This window comes from Saccopteryx leptura, chromosome 6, assembly GCF_036850995.1.
Source record: "Saccopteryx leptura isolate mSacLep1 chromosome 6, mSacLep1_pri_phased_curated, whole genome shotgun sequence".
NCBI lineage: Eukaryota > Metazoa > Chordata > Mammalia > Chiroptera > Emballonuridae > Saccopteryx > Saccopteryx leptura.
Window position 1 is genome coordinate 132,134,603 of NC_089508.1, and position 25,205 is coordinate 132,159,807.

General features: G+C 40.8%; 1 protein-coding gene across 1 annotated transcript in view; it reads right to left on the bottom strand.

The window, feature by feature from the left end:
• Window positions 1-4,843: 4,843 nt before the first annotated feature.
• The window catches only part of HSPA4 (heat shock protein family A (Hsp70) member 4), a 58,634-nt gene continuing 38,272 nt past the window's right edge, over window positions 4,844-25,205 (bottom strand). The window contains exons 7-19 of the mRNA XM_066344147.1: window positions 24,402-24,646; window positions 20,660-20,736; window positions 19,392-19,543; window positions 18,783-18,889; window positions 17,680-17,813; window positions 16,161-16,342; window positions 15,001-15,090; window positions 12,026-12,178; window positions 10,623-10,748; window positions 10,296-10,403; window positions 7,697-7,816; window positions 7,217-7,378; window positions 4,844-7,004 (exon numbers count right to left, since the gene is read on the bottom strand). Coding sequence (XP_066200244.1) covers window positions 6,801-7,004; window positions 7,217-7,378; window positions 7,697-7,816; window positions 10,296-10,403; window positions 10,623-10,748; window positions 12,026-12,178; window positions 15,001-15,090; window positions 16,161-16,342; window positions 17,680-17,813; window positions 18,783-18,889; window positions 19,392-19,543; window positions 20,660-20,736; window positions 24,402-24,646 — 1,860 coding nt within the window. The 3' untranslated portion in view covers window positions 4,844-6,800. The remainder of the gene's footprint in view (window positions 7,005-7,216; window positions 7,379-7,696; window positions 7,817-10,295; window positions 10,404-10,622; window positions 10,749-12,025; window positions 12,179-15,000; window positions 15,091-16,160; window positions 16,343-17,679; window positions 17,814-18,782; window positions 18,890-19,391; window positions 19,544-20,659; window positions 20,737-24,401; window positions 24,647-25,205) is intronic.

Consider the following 25,205-nt stretch of genomic DNA (forward strand, 5'->3'; position numbering starts at 1 on the left):
GTTTCTTCATTGAAAATACTGCAGGGGGTGGTAAGGGAGGACAAATATATAGTGACAGAAAATGAGTTGACTTTGGGTGATGAGCACACAACACAATCAACAGTTCAAATGCCATGGAGATGTTCACCTGAAAGCTAAGTACTTTTATTGATCAATGTCACCCATTAAATTTAATTTCTAAATAAAGAAAATACTGCACTAATGTTTCACTGGGCACCTTCTCTACATTCCCGGCATCACAAAGGCTGCAAGGGCAGGGGCAGTTGTGAACTAAGCAATGGTCCCTCCTTCAGTCATAGGATGTAGAATGAATTAAGAACAGGACTGGTCACAGAGGAAAGGCCGCCCACCCCACTGGGGCTTCCTTTACGACCACATGGACCCTCTCAGTTTTCTGCATCCCATTCCACACTGCATGCACTCCTGGTCCTTACGGCAACCTCACCAGTTCCAGAAGCCTCCCCACTGGAATTGCTGACAGGTACCATCTACTGATCCCGCTTGTCTTCAGAAATGCTTTGCTATGATTTACATCTTAGAAGCTGAGCCGTTAATGTGGTTTTCCAAGTGTTTCCAGCTTTCTCTTCCCCGCACATTAGCCGAGTTTTAACTGAATGGCAGACTAGTGTATTTTAAGTTTTAAAGTGCATGTAGAAAAAACAATGTACGTGGTGTGGAAGGGCCTGGTAACCTGTGATGTTTTAAGTGTTCTCTCTCCCTTCATTGACCCAGGACTCCAAATCCAAGAGTCCACTTGGCCATTGAAGGGTGTAAACCTAGACATGACTAATGAAAAAGGCCCCAAACACAGCTACCTATATTTTTTTTTCTGCTTGTTGTGCTTGAACCTGGCAAATTCCGCAGAAAATTTAGAAGTAAATATTTCCCATTTTCCCTCCGTCTTTACAAAACAATGCCAAACCCTCCCTCCGTGCCAAAACTAGAGTGACAATAGGGTTAGCCTAGTCCTTTCCCTTGGATATTGGACAAATCTGGAAAGCATTCTAAATTTTTTACATCCTCTGAGGTCTTCCCTTCCCTGAATCCCCAGAAATGGACTGCCCCCCTTATCCTGAAAGTGCTGCTTCTAACTCAAGACAGCCTTTTTTCCATCTGGCCTCCTCCTCTGCTGTTTCAGAGGTCCCGTCCTTCATTTCTACACTGATGGCACCTGCTCCAGTAGCAGTACCCAAATCACAGAAGACAAAGGCGTTGAGGACCATGTCCCAGGGCTGCCACAGGACAGGGATATACTGGCAACTCCAAGACTGCCATGGTCTCCAGGTAACAGGTGGGAATTATCCCCATCTGCACACAGAATGTGGGCCCAGGATATGCTGCCCAACCTCCTTCCTCCCAAGCTGACCCCTCACTTCAACCAGGCCAAGCTTCACTGAGCATCTCCGCCTATGGCCTCACTGCACCTCTCTGAAGCCCTGCCCTGCCCTCCCTACAGGGCCCCCCACAGGACATAACCCTGTCAGCCACTGCCATCTCTCACTTTGTCAAACTCCTGTCCTCCCTAACATGGCTCATACACAATCATTCCCCTTGTCAGCTCGTTCCCTTCAAAGCTTCCATATTCTCTTCCTGATACATCCAAACACGACCCATCATTCCAGGAATGCAGCCTGACCCCTGAAGCATCCTTCCACACCCCACCTGGGAGCCTTCCTGATCTCACCCACACTCCCAGCAACACCTCCAGGGACTCCTTCAGACTTGAAGCTCCCCGTGTCTACTCCTGTTCCAAGTTTGAAACCCTGGAGCCATTCTTTTAAAAATACACATCTCGCTTTTACAAACATTATAAAATTACAAAATGCTGATTACATGAATCTTAGAAAATACAAACAAGCAAAAAACTTACAGAAATCACACACAATCCCACCTTGGGAGGAAATCATTTCCTTGTGAAATATCATCATCCAGTCTTAGTTTTCATACAAATTCTTTAGTCTCTCCAAACGTAGGAAGCTGTGCATATTGTTTTGTAACTACATTTCTCGTGTGAAAATAATGTTAAAGGCACTTAAAAGAAAAATGATTGACATGAATTGACCTTGATAACATTATACTGAGTGAAATAAGTAAATCAGAAAAAACTAAGAACTCTATGATTCCATACATAGATGGGACATAAAAATGAGACTCAGAGACATGGACAAGAATGTGATGGTAACGAGGAGGGGGTAAGAAGGAGAGGGAGGGGGTGGGGGGGGAGAGGAGGGGCGCAAAGAAAACCAGATAGAAGGTGACGGAAGATAATTTGACTTTGGGTGAGGGGTATACAACATAATCAAATGTAAAATAATCTGGAGATGTTTTCTCTGAACATATGTACCTTGATTTATCAATGTCACCCCATTAAAATGGATATTAAGAAAATTAAACCTTCTATCATTATAAAATAATTTTTTTTAATTTAAAAAAAATGATTGAAGTACCTCACATGTACTGAAGTTAACATCCGGCCCTGAAGCCTGCTTCCATGGCCTCATCAACTCATTACTTCACAAAGGTTAACCACTTTCCCAGCTTCTTAACAGCAGAGTTTTGCCCTAAACTAGTATTCTAATATTCTCTTCTAATATTCCCCTTCCTCCAGGTACCAAGTCCTACTATTCCCCCCTTCATTTGGCTCATCCTCTCAAACATGAGTTATTTTAGAAGTCTACCTCCAACTTCCCCCAGGTCCAATTCATTCTGTACACATCACATGAGCTTCCTTAAAACATTCTGTGGCCCTCAGGTTAAATTATCTAAATAGCCTAGTGCCCCACACCAGGACCCGTCTCTCAGCCCAACCACCTCTGACAGCTCTCTACAAGAACCAGGGTCGCCTGACTCTGGGTGAATGTTCACCAACCCCACGGGAGCTCTGGAAGTTCTTCACATGGAACTGAAGCTGCCCTATTGCAAAACTGTCACACCAGCCCTGCCTTTAACACCCTTTCCCAGGACATGCAGGTGACACTGGTACCTCTTCTGTGTAAATGGCTGTCGCACTCCTGGTGACCCCGACTCTGTAAAATGACAAAGCTCTGGATGATGGCCAGCTAGCTGGCCCCAGCTTCCCACCCACCTGCTGGGGTACGCAACTCCTCTCCTCTGGATGGAGGCCCGGGAGAAATGGCCTTACCTAGAACCATGCTGAAGGTGGCTGGCACAGGCCATTGGTAGGCCCTGGTACCCAAGCTCCTCCTGACACAATCAGGCACAGGGAGTGTTCAGCAGCAGGACTCCTGAGTGTCAGGGACCCCTCCCAGCCTAGGCCCAGGCCTTGTACAGTTCAGCTCTCTTCTGATGGCTCCATCCCCTCAGCACTCACCACCTCACATACACCAACACACATATGTGCACATGTACACACCTAGTGGTGGCAACTGTTACTAGCATACTCGGGGCCATGGTATTTTTTTTTTAATTTATTTTAATTTATTCATTTTAGCAGGTGTGGGGGTAGAATGGTGGGGAGGATCAGGAAGCATCAATTCCCATATGTGCATTCACCAGGCAAACTGGGGGTTTTGAACCAGCAACCTCAGCGTTCCAGGTCAACCCTTTATCCACTGTGTCACCACAGATCAGGCTGGGCCATGCTATTTTTTTAAAGGGACAGGTGGCAGCCATGGCTAGATACATTGGTTGGTTAGAGCGTCACCCCAAAGCACAGAGGTTGCTGGTTTGATCCCCGGTCAGGGAACATACAGAAACAGATCAATATTCCTGCTTTTCTCCCTCTCTAAAATCAATAAATATTTTAAAAATAAGTAAAAGGACGGTTGGCTCAGTGGTAGAGCGTCGGCCTGGCGTGCGGGAGTCCCGGGTTTGATTCCCGGCCAGGGCACACAGGAGAAGCGCCCATCTGCTTCTCCACCCCTCCCCCTCTCCTTCTTCTCTGTCTCTCTTCCCCTCCCGCAGCCAAGGCTCCATTGGAGCAAAGTTGGCCCAGGCGCTGAGGTTGGCTCTGTGGCCTCTGCCTCAGGCGCTAGAATGGCTCTAGTTGCGGCAGAGCAACACCCCAGATAGGCAGAGCATCGCCCCCTGGTGGGCATGCCGGGTGGATCCCAGTTGGGCGCATGCAGTAGTCAGTCTGTCTCCCCGTTTCCAACTTCAGAAAAATACAAAAAAGAAAATAAAAAGGGACAGGAAGCATCAGTCCTGACACTGACCTTTATGCTTCTATAACTCATCCTCTACTAGTGTCAAAACCCTCAAAGTAAGGCCCAATCACAGGAACAAGGTCAAGATCGGAGAACTGGGCCAACTCCCACAAGAAATTGAGCAAAGGCCCTGGCCGGTTGGCTCAGCGGTAGAGCGTCGGCCTGGCATGCAGGGGACCCAGGTTTGATTCCAGGCCAGGGCACATAGGAGAAGCGCCCATTTGCTTCTCCACCCCTCCCCTCCTTCCTCTCTGTCTCTCTCTTCCCCTCCCACAGCCAAGGCTCCAATGGAGCAAAGATGGCCTGGGCGCTGGGGACGGCTCCTTGGCCTCTGCCCCAGGCACTAGAATGGCTCTGGATGCAACAGAGTGAAGCCCCAGAGGGGCAGGGCATCGCCCCCTCGTGGGCGTGCCGGGTGGATCCCGGTCGGGCGCATGCGGAAGTCTGTCTGACTGTCTCTCCCCATTTCCAGCTTCAGAAAAATACAAAAAAAAAAAAGAAATTGAGCACAGAAAAGGAAACTTCTCCCCACCCAGTGTGCTGTGCCTCTGTTCAGACCCGAGTCTCTGACAAGTTAACTAGAATTTAGCTGAAATTTTAGCTCTGGGGAAATTTTCACCACACACACACACACACACACACACACACACACACTCAATATGAAATTAAGAAAACCATTCTTTTTGAGTGTAAGACAGGTTTCTTTTATTAATTTTTCCTAAGCTTGTCTCATGTTTACTGAATGTTTTTCTTAGTGTAAGAACGTGACCTGGAGCCTTAACAAACCAGTTTGAATAATGCGACCTGGGATAAACGCCTGTCTGCAGTCATGTATTATCACTCTCTGGCCTGACCATGTGAATCCAACTGGTCTTAAAGCCTGTCTAAACAGAGAGCAAGCAGACCACATCATCTTATTTCTAGTTTAAACTTCAAATTCATCCCCATCCCAACACCCACACCCTGCCCCACACACACACAAAAAAGTACTAGAAAGGGCCATGAAGGACTAAGTCAGTTGCATAAGAATTGGCTTTATCCTGCAGCCAGCACTCCAAAGTAGCTACTGGCCTCACAGCAGGCCAGCGGGAATTCTTGAAGCATGACTGGTAGCGGATGCTCTAAGAACAGGGCCGATTCCTGGCTTCCAGGCATGCTTACGCACCAGCATTAATACACGTCCACCTTACTCCTCCTCTCAAAGCAATGTTTCTCTATAGCACTTGTGAGATTCTAACATCCTAAAATTTTTTAGTGCACAGACAGAAACATTCTAAATGCACAAGGTATAATCATATTTCTAGTAACATAGGCCAAAATTAACAGAGGCACTCTGGTAAACAGAATAACAATTATTACAAGGATCCAAAATGTAACCAACAAAGCTTGTAACAGTTTCTAAGGCAGGTACTAGCTCTGGCCTCTAATACAGGCTTCCCTTGGTTTCCAAAATGCCTCATGCCTATCAACGCCACCCCCAAAGAACATCACAGGAAATGCTTCGGTACTTCCGCCACAGGCTGGCTACACAGTAAGAATGAGGTGCTGTAAAGTCAAGCACTACACTTCTTTAACACCAATTTCAGAGTCATCCAGTACAACCCAGTATATCTGTTTTTGTATGATCTGTCAGCTGTTCTAACATGTACAAATTGGCAGATTCATGACAGATATTAACACTTAACACACAAGTGATCATGAATGAGCTTTAAAAAAAAAACTTTTAACTCTGGTCCTAGAACTTCAAGCTATACCTCAAATTTACAGAACATCTCTCAGCTGAATAAGCAGGCCAGGATACAAATCTTTACACCGTAATTAACAAGTATCAGTTCCTCAGGTAAATTTACCATGCCTATATCTAACAATACATCTACCCAATTCTAACTTTCCAAAGAGAAAATTATTTAGACTTTGATGCTTGGGGTATTAGTAAAACATATGTTCAGGTACACTTTTTCAGGAAGAGCCTCCAGGTCTGAAATCCTCAGTTAACTTGCTCCAGGTGAAGGGGTCTATCTTCCCAGGGGCAGCACATGGCATTTGTAAGAGCTCTTTCCTTTATTGGGTGGCAGGGGCTAAGAAAAGGGTGGGGTTCAGTGGAGCAGAAATAAAACGGGGAGCAGCTCAGGCATACCAGGGCTATTTTATGTGAATCCGTGCCATGCCATGTTCTTGCCCTCAGGAACAGAGGAGACCACCCCTGTCCCCACACCAGCGGGGAGACATGGTGACAATCTCCACAACATATTTCTGAAACACAATTAGGGTTCCTGCCATATGTGTCATAACAAAAAGTCTGCTTGATAGCTGGTTCTAGTTTTTGCTATAGCTCCACTCCCCAAACTTATCTTTGTATAAGCATGATTTAAACATAAAAGGAGTGAAGCATAAGCTCAGTAAGACTAACTGGGCTTCTAAATAGTACCATTATGAAAAAGATACAATGCACTTAAGTTCTGTATCTAACCATTTAGAAGTCAAAATGCTCCGTACATTACCTATACCCCTTCCCCCCAAATCCCCTAAAAACTAAGAAATGTCCAGTATTGGATTGTTCTAGTTGATATTTAGAACAAAGTTGACAACTTAAAGCTTTATAATAATCTGTTTTAATATAAACAATTGTTGGAATCAATCTATGTCCATTTCAGGAAGCTTCTTGTCTGAATCCGAAGGCACAGCTGAGTCTGTGCCCTGCGCAGCAGCCTGGGAACCCGGGCTGTCTCCTTGTCCGTCCACTGGTCCATTCTGCTCTGCATTTTTTGGCTCCTCTTTTGGAGGCTCCACTTTGGGTTTGGGCTTTGAAATTATAGGACTACAGATACTTATCAGCTCCTGGAATGGTAGACGAGAAACTCGTTTCTTAGAAAGTAACACATTTTACATGACACATGATGAAACCCAAGTCCACCCTGTCCCACCCAATCCCCAAATCAGAAGCTAAAATGCAGTAAGGAAGTTCCCTCCCAAATGTCCCTTTAAGGACTATTAATAATAAATAACGAGGCTGACGAGAAAAGACATGAGAATGTAAAACCATAAAATACCTTGATTTTAGCTTCAATGTCTTTTGCTTTGACAACTGGATCCACGGTCATACTCTGCTTGTTCTGAAGATTTAGCTTCTTGTTCATCCACTCCATGGCCTCGTTCGTGCTCTTCTCCACCTTCCCCAGGTCGGCAGCATCCAAATGGTCATACTGGTCCTCCTGCAAACAGCAGCCAACACACAGTGTCAAAGGATGCCACTCCCGACCCAAGTCTCATCTAGTACTTCATAGTCTTTCAAAAAGTTACAATCTCTCCCAAAACAGAGCACATTTACTCTCACAATCTAAATCGATACTCAATTCCTTAAAAATTCAAGAAAGGAAAAGTGAACCCAATTTTTAAAACAAATATGTATTATATTAACAGCCCCCCAAAAAAACAATATTATTAAATAACAGTTAAAGAGAACAAAAGAAAAATATATAATGCCTCAAAGCTTAACTCTAAGAAAATAGTAGGGAAGCAAAAAAAGATACCTTGTTTTTGAAAGAGCTGACTACTTTCATATACTGTTGGATTTGTTTCCCTAGTTCTTCAAATAATTTTGGTCTTTCTTCAGATTCCTGGAATCTTATCTTAATAGGTTGACCTAGATTCTTAACAAAAGAGAGCACACACAGATGTTCACAGGCAGCTCCAATTAGCAGAGCAGCAGTGTTTTTACAGTCACTCAAATCGGTTATGGGTTTAAGTACGTTCAGTTTCCATGTGCAATATAGAAGTTAAATCTTTTTCCCCAGCCCACTGAACTATACAGGCTGGGACAGAAGGAGGTTTACAGCTGTGAATATACAAACCAATTTATTCTTGTATTATTATTTATTACTTATTGTATTATTTTCCATATGAACTGTAAGCCTACTTTTGCCCCACCCTGTATACTCAGGTTAGATATAAGAATGTACACCTCAGTACTATTCAATGTGGAGCCACTCCAACTATCACCTGAGACCCCAATTCTCAAAACACAGTGGGAAGACAACCAAATACAGGTGCCTGCTGACAGTGACACATAACACTCAATAGGAAGTACTGTTGCCAAAAAAAATTTTTTAACCTATACCTGATGAGCCCTCTACATCCACCCATCAATTTACCAGATATTAACCACCCCAGAGATTAAAATCAGCAAAACCCAGACTAGGGGCGAGTCCTACAAGACAAATGAAGTAGTTTTCCCATCAACTAAGTAAGGAGGAGGGCCGCCCTGGACATATAGCTCAGTTGGTTAGAGCGTTGTCCCGATAGGCCAGTGGTAGTCAACCTGGTCCCTACCGCCCACTAGTGGGCATTCCAGCTTTCATGGTGGGCAGTAGCAGAGCAAACAAAGTATAAAAAAAAAGATAGATTTAACTATAGTAAATTGTTTTATAAAGATTTATTCTGCCAAACTTAGCAAAAATCTGACATAAAGTACTTGGTAAATAATTATTATTATATGCTTTAACTTGCTGTAACTCTGCTTTATAAATTTTATAAAGTAAAGTTACTTCCCTACTTTATAAATCACCATTACTGTGAAACCGGTGGGCGGTTAGAAAATTTTAATACTAACAGAGATACAAAAGTGGGCGGTAGGTATAAAAAGGTTGACTACCCCTGCGATAGGCCAATGTTGTGGGTTCCATCCTTGGTCAGGGCACATACAGGAATCAAAGAAAGAATACATAATTAGGTGAAACAACAAATTGATGTTTCATTCTCCCCACCCCAACATCAATCAATGAGTTTTTTTATTGTTAAAATATAAGGGGAGGGATGACAAAAGGAGAACTACAGACATGAGGTTAAGAGACATTATCAACAAAATGTGTGGGCCACACGAGTCCTGAGTCAAACTTACTAAAAAATAATGTAAGTTAACTGGAACTTGAAAACTGACTGAATATATGGTGATAGTAAGGACTTTTTTAGTGTGATATGCTAGAGTTTAAGATTACATTCTCTTTTAAATACATATTGAAATATTTTTAGATTAAATATAACATGGGATTTGCTTTAAATAACTGGGAAAGGGAAAATAGGAAAAAGAAAAAAAGGACGATACCTTGATTTTGAAAGAGCTGACTACCTGCATATACTGTTGGATTTGTTTCCCAAGTTCAAATGAAACAAAATCGTCCGTAACTTGGCATCAGTTGAAACTATTCTTCTCTTTACATTTTTATGTTTGATATCTCCCATAATAAAAAGGAAAAAAACAAAACACTCAATGGGAAGGATCTCACTGGAGGTTCTTGCTGGGTTTTTTTAAACTGAATTTAGAGAGAGGGTAAAGGGAGGGAGGGGGAGGAAAAGAGGGAGGAAGGGGAAGGGAGAGATGGATAGAGGGAGAGAGGGAGGGAAGGAGGAAGGGGGAGAAACATCAATTTTTGTTGTTCCACTTACTTATGCACTCATTGGTTGATTCTTCTATGTGCCCCAACTGGGGATCAAAACCACAACTTTGATGTATCGGGACAGCACTCCAATCGAGCTACCTGACCAGGGCCCTCTTCCTATTCTTGCCAGAATGACAGAAAACTACAGGTATAACCCTTAAGCAATTCCATTCCAGATTAGTCACAATGGCCCAGTTTGAAAAGCAAGTAAGTAAACTAGAGAAATGTGAGAAGTCCTTGTGCACTGGCATCCATTCCCAAGCAAGAGACCTCAACTTTATACAGGTGTTTCTATTTTAACTCTCAGGTTTAATGATCAGATAGATTCTTTAGATACAAAACCAGAGGTCTGCTTTACCAACAACCAAAGCTCACCCACAGCCCTGCCAGAACTGCTCTGCCTGCCTTCAAGACAAGAATAAATGTCCTCAGCTCCAATTTAATGATCACTTTAAGTCTTAACTCAGTTTAAAAAAAATTCTTGTGTTAATATAAGTTCTAAAAGTGAGAAAGAAAATAAAAAAATAAATAAATAAATAAAAGTGAGAAAGAATTAACCCAAGTGATAAAGTGTATAGTTATTTAATCACTGTCAGCCTGTCTTCATTACTTGACATAATTCTTCCCAATTCTGAGATGCTCTTGGAAACTACAGCAAGGGTTCAGGGCACTTTTGCTTTCAAGAGCCACTTACCTTTAACTCAGCCAATTTATCGACGTAAACTTGCTTTGGCTGGTCTTCTCCATCTTCATACAACCAATTTTCAGTATCTTCTAGTTTCAAAGTAAAATTGCTACGATCCTAAAGATGAACAAAACCTTGTCATTAGGTCAATTTTGATTTACCAATTTTCATTTCATCACTTTTGAAATCAGTGGATTCACCAGTGGAATCACAGGCACTATAAACACAAAATGATACTCCCCCCAAAAGTACATTTTAATCATTTTGCAGTACACCCACAGATGCACACTTCCCTTCTAACACATAATAGGTAGCCACAGTGTGTAACCTACTTACCTCTTCATTCACAAACTTCTCGTATTCCCCACTGAGCTTGTCTCTCATCTCATACACATATTCTTCTACTGCGTTCTTAGCATCATTCCTCTCCTTCTCCAGCTTATCCTGCATGATCATCTTACCCTGAGGGCAGTATCAATCAGTTAAGACATTCAGACAATGAAGAAAATTTCCTCTTAAATATTAAGTAATGTCAATTATCAAAGTAGGAAATCCTTCTTTTTCAAATCCTTTTAATTCCGCAAATCATCCAAGAAAGGAGAGCTGGAGGTATTAGTCCTCAGTAAACGAGGAAGACTGAGCGAGAGTTCTGTGGGTGTGCCTAGGAAAAAGAGCAACTGAAATACCAAGATGTAAACTCAAGAAAAACTAAGAAAAAAAATTTAAGACAAGAGAGCTTAAATAGTTAAAGAAACTATCAGCTAGGCCCTGGTTGGTTGGCTCAGCGGCAAAGCATCAGCCCTATGTGTGGAAGTCTCGGGTTCAATTCCCAATCAGGGCACATAGAAGAAGCGACCATTTGCTTCTTCAGTCCCTCCCCCCAGCCCACCTACCCCTCTCTTTTCTCCCCCCACAGCCATGGCTCAAATGGTTTGAGCAAGCTGGCACCAGGTGCTGAGGACAGCTCCATGGCCTCACCTCAGGTGCTAAAATAGTTCAGTTGCCAAGCAATGAAGCAGCAGCCCACATGGGCAGAGCATCACCTGGTAGAGGCTTGCCGGGTAGATCCCGGTCAGTGCTCAAGAGGGAGTCTGTCTTTGCCTCTGCCTCCCTGCCTCTCAATTAAAAAAAAAAGGAAACTATCAGCTCAATGTCAGAAGTGAGATGTCTGCTATATTATAATACCAAGAAAAATCAAATTTACTTGTAGTATAAAAGCTAAAGGTCTGTAAAACAACTATTTTTAGACCCAATGAATACAAGGTAAACTTCATAATAATTAATTCAATATACATGCCCCAAGGTCCCATACTTTGCATCACTCACTGTAACAAGTTATCAAATTGACTGACAGCAGGAGAAGGAAATTAAAACAAAACAGTGCTACCATTAATGCTATGTGACCTATACCATCAACTCCCAGGACCGACAACTCAGACATCCCAATCCCTAGTGAGCAAACATACGTGCCCAAATATGAACAGCACCTCCCCCTAAAACAAAGCCATAATGTCAAAGATCTTGATCTCATAACAGAGCTTCCAGGAATACAGAAGTTATTTTGCCATAAAAGATTTTGGGATTGCATGCTATCTATTAAACTTGCTCTTACACAACCCAAAAACCTATAATAATTTTTCTTAAACTCCAAACCAAAAATGTGTAAGGGTCACTAGAAAGGGTTTGAACACTATGTCCACAATTTGTTAGCTTATTGTTCTGAGACTTGAAATAACTACCTCATTTTCAATGTACAAGTTGAGCATCTCTCTGTCTATCTGCCACAACAGCTGATTCTCAATTGGCAGGTCCACAGTACTGGTCTTCACTTTTGCTTTCTTGGCTTGAGGTGGTTGATCCATCTTTTTGTCTTTCAATCCAGCTTGGGAAGTCTAAAATAATAGACATCGTTAAGAACAAATACATAAACTACCTTAAACTTCTGAAAGGGTCATATTTCAAAACCTATTTTTGCTTTTTTATTAACTTTGTTTTCGCATTAATGCCTCAGATACCCAAGGTATATAATATCTGGAAAGCTAAAATTATAAAAAACTGTAAAAATCTAATCAATGGAGACAGAACGTAATGGTGGCTGCCAGGGGTTAGGGGAGGAGGGACAAGGAAATAGGAGGTGTTGTTCAATGGGCACAGTTTCAGCTCAGCAAGCTGAGAAAGTTCTGGAGACGGCTGCATTGCAATGTGAACATACGTAACACTGCTGCAGTGCACATACGTGCACGTATATAAAGCAACCTCTCATCATCCCCCAGTCAGCACACAATCACTCTTAAATCTTCATGCTTATCTAAACATATAGACATGCAGACGCGTCTACAGCCATACCACCCTGAACGCGCCCGATCTCATCTGATCTTGGAAGCTAAGGAGGGTCAGGCCTGGTTAGTACTTGGATGGGAGACATGCAGATGAAATTAGTGAGGAGAGTATCTAAAATTTTTATGGACTAGAAGCATTACCTATATAATTTTCAGAATGTCTGACCTATTTACATTCTCACAAGGAATGGGAGAGCCCATTCTACTGCATCCAGGCCATAAATGGGAATTCATCTACCATCACATCACTATTATTTTCTTTGAGTCAATAACCTTTGTTTCAAATTGCCTAGTAGTCCTATTTCATCCACCATTCTCTCCACCCCAAGTGATTGACTCTTCTGGTTTTTTCTAATTTTATACCATTTGCCTATAGAAGTTTTTATTGTTGAGTCTGCCTATCTTTACCTCTGAGGTTACTTCTCTCACTCTCTAAAATCAATAACTTTAAAAGATTCCAGTCATTTCCCCACATCCTATCCAAGTAAATTAAGTTAGGTGCTAAAATTTATGTATTATTTGCATTTGTTTCCCTCCATACAGTACATACTCTGAAAGGCACCAGTTCCCAAGCCACATCATAGAAAAAGCCTCAGTAACAATCCCCCGTAACTTCCCACAGCTCCATCACATGGGGTTGGGGACAGTGGGAGTGGCACCTCTCCCTTCTCCTCCTCCCCCACCCTCCATAAGCATACAGGAGAATGAGTACTTCTCTCTCCCATTGCCCTCAACCCAGCCAACAACATGAAGGTTTCCCACCTTGGAAAATGCCTGTAAAAGACTCAAGAATCTCTGAACATCATTTTCCCTATCCATTATTTTCTTTTTCATAAATTATTTACACAGCTAAAAGAAAGTAATCACAATCTGTTAACTGATAAGCATATGGGCAACAGACTTAAGCCACCTTCAGGCTCTGCCAAACTTTTTTAAATGCCACAATCATAACATAACTAGGTGAGATTATACACTGCAGTGTTATATTAACAACTGGAAAGAGAAGGTGTTTTCAATGCTGACAAGTTTAAACATGAAAACTCAAAAGTTAAAATTAAAGAACAGGTATGTCACATATTCTCTTAAATGCTTGGGTAAGGATACTATTTTAAAAATATATTTAAGTACATTATTTAAAACAATATTTTCTGACAAAAAAGATGAGCTTCAGAGAGTTGACAAAATTTGAAAGGATTCTCTCACTTATCAGTGAAGAATGGGCAGGATGACTATTAGTAATAGCCATTCAGAAACCAGCATTAGCCTGACCAGGCGGTGGCGCAGTGGATAGTGTCAGACTGGGATGTGGAGGACCCAGGTTCGAGACCCCAAGGTCACTAGGCTTGAGCACGGGCTCATCTGGTTTGAGCAAAAGCTCACCAGCTTGGACCCAAGATCGCTAGCTCGAGCAAAGGGTTACTTGGTCTACTGTAGCCCCACGGTCAAGGCACATATGAGAAAGCAATCAATGAACAACTAAGGTGTCGAATCGAAAAACTAATAATTGATGCTTCTCATCTCTCTCCGTTCCTTTGTCTGTCTGTCCCTATCTATCCCTCTCTGACCCTCTCTCTGTTTCTGTAAAAAAAAAAAAAGAAGAAGAGGAAGAAGAGGGAGGGGGAGGAGGAGGGGGGAGGGGGAGGGGGAGGGGGGAGGAGGAGGGGGGAGGGGGAGGGGGGAGGAGGAGGAGGAGGAGGAGGAGGAAGAGGAGACCAGCATTAAACAATCACACGTCTAATAAAACTAGGGCTTCTGGCCCTGGCCAGTTGGCTCAGTGGTAGAGCTTTGGCCTGGCGTGCAGAAGTCCCGGGTTCGATTCCCGGCCAGGGCACATAGGAGAAGCACCCATCTGCTTCTCCACCCCTCCCCCTCTCCTTCCTCTCTGTCTCTCTCTTCCCCTCCCGCAGCCGAGGCTCCATTGGAGCAAAGATGGCCCGGGCGCTGGGGATGGCTCCTTGGCCTTGGCCCCAGGCGCTCAAGTGGCTCTGGTCGCAGCAGAGTGACCCCCGGAGGGGCAGAGCGTCGCCCCCTGGTGGGCAGAGCATCGCCCCCTGGTGGGCGTGCCGGGTGGATCCCAGTCAGGCGCATGCGGGAGTCTGTCTGACTGTCTCTCCCCGTTTCCAGCTTCAGAAAAATACAAAAAAAAAACAAAACTAGGGCTTCTGAGAGCTTTTTCTCAGACACTGGCCAGAGCAGAGTTCAAAGACCATGTACTTATCCAATGTACTTTCCAAACATACTATAAAACTTTACTTTAAAACTATTCAAATACATGAGGAATTCCTAATATAACTACCTTCCTAACAATAGTAAAAACACAGATAAACCATGTATGTAAAGAGACTATAATACATCCTCTAAAGCACAATTCATACCTCCATTTCTTCAGACTCAGCCTTATTTTCTGCTGGCATTTGCTGCTGTTGCTCTTCAACATGTGGTTCCTCTTGGTCCACTTGCATTTTCTGAAAAACAGGTCACATCAAATCCTGAAACTAGTTCATACCAGTGAAAGACCAAACCACCAAATGACACACTAGCAGAATCACAGTATCAGATCCCTGCTGAATTCCCAGCATCAGAAACTCGAGTCCAATTCCAGGTACGATGTACATGTTACTTACAACTCAGAAGTCTTCCTGCTTGGATCTCAGGAATGACCTCTTACACTGCAGGGAAACCTCCCCTGCCCTAGCTTTATATAAACAAGAGTAGCTGTGGAATTGCTCTATAAACCACATAAAGTACTCAAAGTACACAGTATGTCAATATTTAACAATATAATCTGAAGACAGCATGAATTTCTCCAAGCTTCCTGAGTAGTAAATTTCTCTCAAAAGTCTTCACTTTTACCAGCAGTTTTTACATCAGTCTTTTCATCCTCAAAGTACAGCTACTGCATACATTACAGTAGGCAAACACCTTGAGAATTCTGTTAATAGACTGAAGCCTGACAATACAGTAGGCAAACACCTTGAGAATTCTGTTAATAGACTGAAGCCTGACAATAATAAACTAAGGAGAAATCTGTGGAGACCCTGAATCAGTGGCTTCTGATGCCTGCAGCCTCCCCCAGAATGACCTTGGAGGTCTCTAACACTGATACCCTGGCCCTAGTAGGCCCAGATAAACTCAAAACAAATCTCTGGAGATGAGACCCAAACATTTGTAGTTTTATAAAGCTTTGATTTTGCTCCACAATAGGATGAGACAATGCATGATTCCAACAAATCAATGTCAAATCTATTCCACTTGTGAAAATGATCAACTAAGGCTCAAACAGCATTCTCCAATAATCAGAGTCAACACCTCAAATCAACAAGTGCATGGTCTGAAGGAGGGAGCCAGTTATGTCACATTTCTGTGTAAATTCCGGGTAGACTTTCTGCTAGTTCACCCATGGGAGAAGAGGACACATGCAAACTGAGCCAGCATCTATCATAATGTTCCTCCCTTGTCACCCAGTCTAGCTCTGAGAATTTTTAAACAAGTCACCTCTGAGCCATCATAAAATGATATAAAATATCCAAATTACCTCTTCCTCCTTTGCATTCTGATCTGTTTCCATTGGTTCCTCATTTTCTTCAAACTTGTGCACTTCCACTAGAGATGCACTGGACACACTGAAAATGCCATGGATATTTACTCGAACCTTGACTTTGACTTTCGAACTGGAGCCATCAGACTGAGGAGTGACTTTCTGAACAGAAAACTGAGCTAGGGACATATGAGAGACAAAAGAGAGCAAATAATCTGATAGGAGACATTCTAACATGAATATATATCTACAAAGTCAGGTTATGTGCATTTCTCAGTTAACAGGTCAGTAACAGAGTCAACACCTCAAATCGACAAGTGCATGGTCTGAAGGAGGGAGCCAGTTATGTCACATTTCTATGTAAATTCCAGGTAGACTTTCTGCTAGTTCACCCATGCTGTGGGGGAAGGGGACACATGCAAACCTCAAAGGGGACACCTCAAAGAAGCAAAGTGGGTACTCACAGAATTTTACCAAATCGTATTTCTCCTTTCTCTTTCACATACAAACTCTTATCTTGTCCCAATTAAGGGTTCACATATCTCTTAACCCTCTAAACATTTCTTTCCCTCTACTCCCACTCTCTTATTCGATGCTACTACCAGATAAATTCCTAAAACAATTCTGTCACATTCTACAGTCACACTCGAGGACTTGCCATTTATAGATTCAGTTACCAAACCAACATTTTACTTATGTTTTTTAATTCACAAAACTCTGCAAAGCATGAATTACCACCTTTATTCCTATTTTACAAATGAGGAAAACAGTAGATTAGCTTTCTACAGCTTCTAAGTGCCATTTAGGACAGTCCATGAACTCTAGGTCTGCAATTACTATGTAACTTGTTTCTTTCCTCATCTAGTACTATTTCCAGATTATAAATTTCTTAGTCTCTGAACACTATAAACAATATGGTTTATGATACTGACATCACAATTTCCTAATAATTTTCTGGGTCAAAACTGAATTTCAACTCCTTTCAATATCTAGCCCCACATTAAGCACAAGGTATATACCCAGATGATACATAAACCAGGAAATAATGCTCCCACAATAGGAGATCCAATTAAATGATCATCCTGGTTTGAAACCTAGTAACAAGACTAAAAGAGGGTGCCTGACCAGTGGTGGCACAGTGGACAGAGCACTGACCTAAGATGCTGAGGTCCCCTGTTCGAAACCCCAGCTTGAGTGCAGCCTCACAGGCTTAAGCATAGAATCAACATGATCCCTCTTAAGCCAGGGGTCACTGGTTCAGCTTGGAACCCTTCAGTCAAGGCACATGTGAAAAGCAATGAACAACTAAAGTGAAGCAACTATGAGTTGATGCTTCTCATCTCTCTCCTCCATCTCTTTCTCCCTTCCCGTCTTTCTCTAAAATAAAAATAATAAACTAAAAGAGGGTTTATTGTGTGTGATCTGAAATACTGAAATTTCAGAATATTGTACTTACTCTGCTTTTCCCAGTTCTCCCAACTGTGTGTAATTTTTTAAATCCCAACTCTTTACTTACCTATAGCAGGATCTGGGTAGGGCAAATCCTGAGGAGAGCTGTAATAGGCCTCAAGAGTGAAAGGCTCCTTTCTATAAAATGTGAGTACTTTAGAGAAAGGAGCAGCATGATTTCTTGGAAAGACTTCACAGTCACTAAATGGAGAAAAGACAAAAACACACAAAATTAGGATATTCCTAACATTTTCCCATGCACTCTAGTTTTACAATTATTGTGTAGCTTTCTTTAGTTATTCTTCTCAACTGGCATCATTTCCAGATTATAACTTTCCAAAAACAAAACAAAACAAAAAAGCCTAACTGATGGTGGCACAGTGGATAGAGCGTCGACCTGAGATGCTGAGGACCCAGATTCGAAACTCTGAGGTCACTGGTTTGAACGCGGGATCATCAACCTGATCACAGCTTGAGCCCAAGGTCGCTGGCTTAAGCAAGGGGTCACTGGTTTGGCCAGAGCCCCCTGGTCAAGGCACATATGAGAAGCAATCAATGAACAACTAAGGTGCTGCAACTACAAGCTGAGGTTTCTTATCTCCCTTCCTGTCTCTTTCTCTCTCACACACATAAAAAGAAAAAAAAAATACACGTGTGTGTATCAGTTTTTTAAAAAGGAATATATTTCGTCCTGGCCAGGTAGCTCAGTGGATAAAGCAGCATCCCAGCATGCCAAGATCATGGACTCAATCCCCAGTCAGGACACACATAAGAAACAAACAATGAGTGCACAATTAAATAGAGTGACAAGTTGATGTGTTAACACTTCTCTCTCTCTCTCTCCCCATCCCGTACCCCTCATCTCCCTCTCTTTGTCAAATTAATAGAAAAAACTTTTTTTAATTTAAAATTTTAAAAAACTTGGTTTAAAAAAAGAAATATATTTCAATCTGCACCAAAAGGCAACAATTATTTCATCACGATCAAATATCAGAAACTAAATAAAAGATATAAACTTCCTCTGATGACTAAATTAAGTAATCACTTTGACTCGTGCACTATAACAAAATGTTACAGATTTGAAGAAGCTGAACTGGAGCACAATTATTTTACTCAAACTTAACACTGAATTAACTCAAAGTACAAAAAATAACTGATAAACGCTATTACCTTGACCCTTCTTCAGCTGGAGAATTCCATCTCAGAGATATTGGGTATGGAACTACATCAGTGATAGAAAATTCTCTGACTTTGAAAGCAGGCGATAAGATTGCACACTAGAATAATAATTTTTAAAAAATTCCATTTGACAAATATAAACATGAATATCATGAGTTCCAGTAAAATAAGACTTCAGAAAACCATCATAAATAGTTTTTAACTATTTATAATAAATTCTTGATGTCTGAATATGCACTTTTATAAACTTCTATCATTTAATCACCTATAATATAGTTGTTCTTTATCTTTCCATTAGCTCCACCCTTTACTTAATTGATGTACAATAAATACTACTTCACATATAAACAACAGATAACATGCCATATCCAACAGTATTTCAGGCTTACCTATGTTTCTAGTAAATTAATTCACTTTATTACATGTATAGAGTTCTATTAATGAATACCACCTCTGACTTCCCTTTCAAAACAAATGTTTCAGAACCTTATACCTTGAGATCACCCCAAGCTAAAGCCAGGTTATTAGCCAGATACATAAAGCCACTGCTGCCTCGTCACAATGACCTGTAAGTGGCTTGTGTGGAAAAAAGAAACTCACCTGCAGTGCACAGCCTCGAGTGACGGCTTCATCGGCATTGAGTGTTGTACTGAGCTCTTTACCAAAAAATTTGCTAATCTTCTCTTTTACTGCAGGGATGCGTGTTGCACCACCAACTATCTCCACTGCATAAATATCTTCTTTCTTTAACTCTATTTTAAAGTAATTGGACATTGAGATTAAAGAATCTCTAAATTAGCATTTCACAGTGAAATGAAAGAGCAACACAGCACATCATCACAAAAGAACCCATAACTCCCTCACTCTAGCTCTCCAAAACAGCACTCACACCAATGTGTGCTCACACACAGATGCACAGTATCTGAAACAAGTAGGTATGTTTTGATTCTCAAAATAATGGGAGCAGGGTGGCACAGTAATATTGGGATTTAGGAGGTGAAAGCCAGAATACTCCATGTCCTACAATCTCTGAAAGTGTCCCACACAAAGAATTGTTAAAACAGGAATAATTAAGCTAGCTGTAAGGAAGGTAAGAGGGCCCTTCAATTTTTGGATCACCCCGACATGACATGAAAGAAAAAGAGCTACTCAGATGCACATCTAGCCACTCCAGCACCCATCCAGAGAATAAACAGTCCCCATTAGAGCATCCATCTTCTCACATCAGAAAGAAGGTACGCACCATGGTTCTGCTATCACTCATAAAATAACTCTTACTACCAACTGGTTTCCTGGTCACATTTTATGTAATAAACACTAACAATTTGTTGAGAAAGGCTATTTAAAGAAACAGGCTGTCACAGCGTGGAAAGAACATGCCCATTTGCCATAATCACTGCTGACAGAATTTTTCAGCACTGAAATAGCTAGTAACCAACACAACAGTGGACTCGAAGTAAACATTTTGGAAAAATCAGTAATATAGTCTTAAATCAAATGTCTACATTTTAGCCCAAGTTAAAAAAGCATATCATCCATCTGCTCTAATTGTCATTCAGCAAACAAAAGACTCACTGACAAAAAGCCTACAAGATTCCTCTGGCAGCATTGCAAAAGACAATTTTTACGATCATGAAACAAATGAAAAGTTTATATCCATCTCTGGTCTGAATTAGGTTTCATGGGTAAACTTAGATTTCCCTGGACATTATTATCAAAAGATTACTTGGAGCAAGTGGGAGTTTCAGAAGGAAGATATAAAGAAGTTGTTTATACAATAAAAATGTGTGTAACTGAAAAAAAAAGTAATAAACAGTATTTCCAAAGAGTGTGAGATACACAAACAATTCTATCACAAAAATACTTACTGGCTTGTTCCAAAACACTACGAAGTGGCGGCTCCACTCTAGCTAAGAGATCAGCACACATCTCCAGAAATTTGCCTCTATTTAAAAAAAAAAAAAGTTAAATAACATTCTACAAAAAGACAGATGATAGTAACAAGTACTGTCGAGAATGTAGAGAAATTGGATCCCTCAGACATTCCTGGTGGGAATATAAAAAATGGTACAGCCACTGTGGGAAATAGTTTGGTAGTTCTTCAAAACATTAAAACACAGTGTTGCCATATGACCCAATAATTCTACTCTGGGTATATAATGAAGAGAATTAAAAAACATATGACCACATAAAACTTGCACATGAATGTTCTACAGTAGAATTACTCATAAATAACCAAAAAAGTGGAAAAAATCCTAGTCTGTTAAATGTGCTCAGCAACAGGAATGAATACAATAAAAGGGACTGATACATGTTAAAACACAGATGAAATCTGGAAACATTAGGTTAGGTATATAAAGCCAATAAAAAAAAAGTTACACAGGCCCTGGCTGGTTGGCTCAGCGGTAGAGTGTCGGCCTGGCGTGCGGGGGACCCGGGTTCGATTCCCGGCCAGGGCACATAGGAGAAGCGCCCTTTTGCTTCTCCACACACACCCCCTCCTTCCTGTCTCTCTCTTCCCCTCCCGCAGCCAAGGCTCCATTGGAGCAAAGATGGCCCGGGCGCTGGGGATGGCTCCTTGGCCTCTGCCCCAGGCGCTAGAGTGGCTCTGGTCGCGGCAGAGCATCGCCCCTGGTGGGCAGAGCGTCGCTGACGTGCGGGTGGATCCCGGTCGGGCGCATGCAGGAGTCTGTCTGACTGTCTCTCCCCGTTTCCAGCTTCAGAAAAATACAAAAAAAAAAAAAGTTACACAACTCCATTATATGAAAAGTTCAGACAGGTAAGTTCAGAGACAGAGAGTAGATTTATGGCTCGTAATGCTGGGGAGTAAAAGAAGAGATGCAGACGGTGCATATAAGTTCTTTGTTTTTTTTTTAAATTTAATTAATATACTTTATTTTTTAGATCACTTTTAGGTTTACTGTACAGAGAAATAAAGTACAGAGAATTCCCATATACCCCTCAACTCCCCCAGTTCCCCTAATGACACTCTGCATTAGGGTGATTCATTTCTAACTGATAAGCCAATATTGATAATGAAGGTATGTACATATTAGGGTTCTATAGGTTTTTACAAATGTAAGTATTCACCATTACAGTATTACAGAGTAGCTTTACTACCCTAAAAATCCTGTGTTCCACCCATTCGCACCTCCCCAGAACCCATGCCAACCACTGACCATTTTACTGCCTCCACAGTTTTGTCTTTTCCAGAAAGTCATGCAGTTGGAATCATAAAGGATTTAGCCTTTTCAAAGTGGCTTATTTTACTAAGAAATAAATGCATTTAAGGTTCCTCCCTATCTTTTTACAGCTTGTCAGCTCATTTAGGGGTTCTTTATTAGGTGACAAGTACATTCCAAAATTGGGTTGTGATGGCTGCACAATTCTGTGAATATACTAAAAGCCATTGAAATATACACATTAAAAGGGTCACTTTTATGAATTACATCATAATAAAAAGAAAAATTATAGAAGTGTAGAAAATATCCATCATAATGGCAAAAATTCAAGACCACAAATGCTAATATTGGTAAGGATGTGTAACAACACAAACTCCTACATGTTGTCAGGAATTTAAAATGACAGTTGTACTCCTAATAGCAAGTGATTTCTCAAAAAGCTAAACACAAAATAACCAAAGGACCCAGCAATTTCACTCCTAGATATATACCCAAAAGAACTGAAAACAAAATACTTGAACACTTGTTCATGAATGTTCGTAGCAGCATTATTCACAATAGCTAAAAGGGGAAAACACCACCAATGTCCATCAACTGATCAATGGATAAATGTAATATTATTTGCCATAAAAAGCAATGAAGTATTAATACATGCTACCATATGAATGAACCTAGAACCCATTAAGTGAAAGAAGATAGACAAAAAAGAAGCTAACACATACAGAAACGGGAAAAGTAGGTTTACAGTTTTAAGTACATGAAACAGTTTGTTCTTTAAGTATTACTATTATTTTCCATACAAACAACTGTAAACCTACTTTTGCCCATCCCTGTATTGTATGGTTCCATTTATATGAAATATCCAGAATAGGTAAATCTATGGAGATAAAAGTAGATTTGGTGTTTGCCATGGGGAAGAGGTAAGAGAAATAATAAGTGCATGCTTAATGGGTATGAGGTTTTCTTTTGGGGTAATGAAAAATGTTTTGTCACTAGGTGGTCATGGCACAACATTGTGAATATTCTCAATGACACTGAATTGTTTATTTATTTTTTTATTGACTTTAGAGAGAGAAGAAGGGTGAGAGAGAGAGACAGAAACATCAATTTGGTCCTGTATGTGCCCTGACCAGGAATTGAACCAGCAACCTTTTGCATACCAGGACAACACTCTAACCAGCCAAGCTATCTGACCAAGGCTGTTCATTTTATAAGCGGTATAAGAATTTTACCTCAACTTTTTAAAAAAATTAATTAGAAGAAATGCTATGTTAACAGAACTAAATCATCTGGTTTCATTAAAAAAAAAGAGTGCTAGTGAGCATTCAAGACTAAGTGAAGGCTACAAACTAGAGTAGAGAACACAGCCATGTGCCTGAGAGTGTGGGTACAATACAACTCTTTTCTCTAAGCAAGACAGCCTAATTAACAAGTCCTGGCCAGGTAGCTAAGTTGGTTGGAGCGTTATCCCAAAACAGAAAGGATAAGGGTTCCGATCCCTTGTCAGGGCACATTAAAAAATCAACCAGCAAATGCATGAATGGATGGAACAACAAATTGATGTTTCTCTCTCTCAAATCAAATTAAAATTTTTTATTAAGTATAATAAATATATATTGGACTCTCATAATCATGTAACATTCTACTCACAATTTCTGAAACACATACTGGTACGCCCCTATACCCCATCCCCACTACCAACACATACAAAACTGTTACTGAATAAAAATGGAAATCATCACTTTCAAAAAGTGGGGAAAGGTGACTACAAATCTGGTTACTAAGCACAATAATCTAATTCTAGCAGATTGGAAGCAATTTAAATTCCACCTCAATTTTTTAAGGCCACCTTTCTCCAAACAAACCATCAGTCTTGCCTAAATTCTACCAATATAGTTCACATCTAAAGAATATCTCATTCTCACTACACCACCCAACCAACCCAACCTGACAACAGTAACACTCAGACAACAGTAAAAATAACATTTCTGAGGACAGTCCTGAAACAGCAATAACTCAATTCTTGTAGCATTGTACAAAAAGAGATGTTGTCTTCAAGTGATCCTGAACTTCCCAAAACACCAATTTCTGAACCAGTGACTAAATCAAACTCAACATAATTCTGTATTAAAGCACTTTGCCCTAATTTTATGAAAACTGGTAATTATATGTATAATTCATGCACATGTAAGAATTACCAACTTCCTGCAGTCATCAATTAATCAAAACAAAAACATTAGTCTACATTATTAGAATAACCAAACCCAACCTTTATATAAACAGCATGATTCTGAATGGCCTCTGATTTTTACCTATAGAACTGAAATTATCATATAACAATGATGATTTCAACAATTAGCTAATTAAGGCTAATAGAAGTGGAGAAAAATCACAGTTCAGTTTAATGTCAAAATATTAATATAGTTACCTATTCATAGTTCCAGATACATCAACATCATTCATAAAACACTCGATGCTCAAAGGGAGATCTGAAGCATTTGCACTCATCAATTTCTTAAGTTTCTCACACTCTTGAGATAGTCGTAATAATGCACGGATTTTGGACTTTATGTCTAGCTTATATTTCTTTCCAAATTCTTCACAGAAGTGATTTACTAACACCTCATCAAATTTTCTGCCTCCCAGTGTTGTGTCAAATGCAGTGGCCAGAACCTTAGAAAAGAGATAATTAATTCAAAAATAAAGCAATTTAAGATTTTATCATAAATATATTTAATGAGTAAAATGTAATAAGGGGTGCGCAAGACATTAAGGTTCAAACAGGGCAAAGTGCATGTGTCATTTAATCATTGTTAAAACCACTGTGAAGAGACAGTGTAAACCCCAATTTACAGATGATGCTACAAACCTACACAGATCAAATGATCTCTGCAGGTCACAAACCTAGTAAGTGTAGAAATAGAATTCAAAACCCAGGATCATCAATTTCAAAACCCACGCCTTCTCCTCTACACATATCTGATTCCAAACAGCAATTACATATCCAAGGCCAAATATACTAACTAATATGTCATGTACACAGTTCTAGTGTTATTGCTATCACAAAACTGTGAATAATACCAAAGCTTACTACCAGGACAAATGCTAAGCCTTAACTCCCAGCAATCTGTTTCTACTTAACACAGAAGTCTTATCCATTTGGGTTACCCATTTTCCAAATCTATAACAGATTAGAAGCAATCTAGAGCTAATCAGATTCAGTTAATACAAG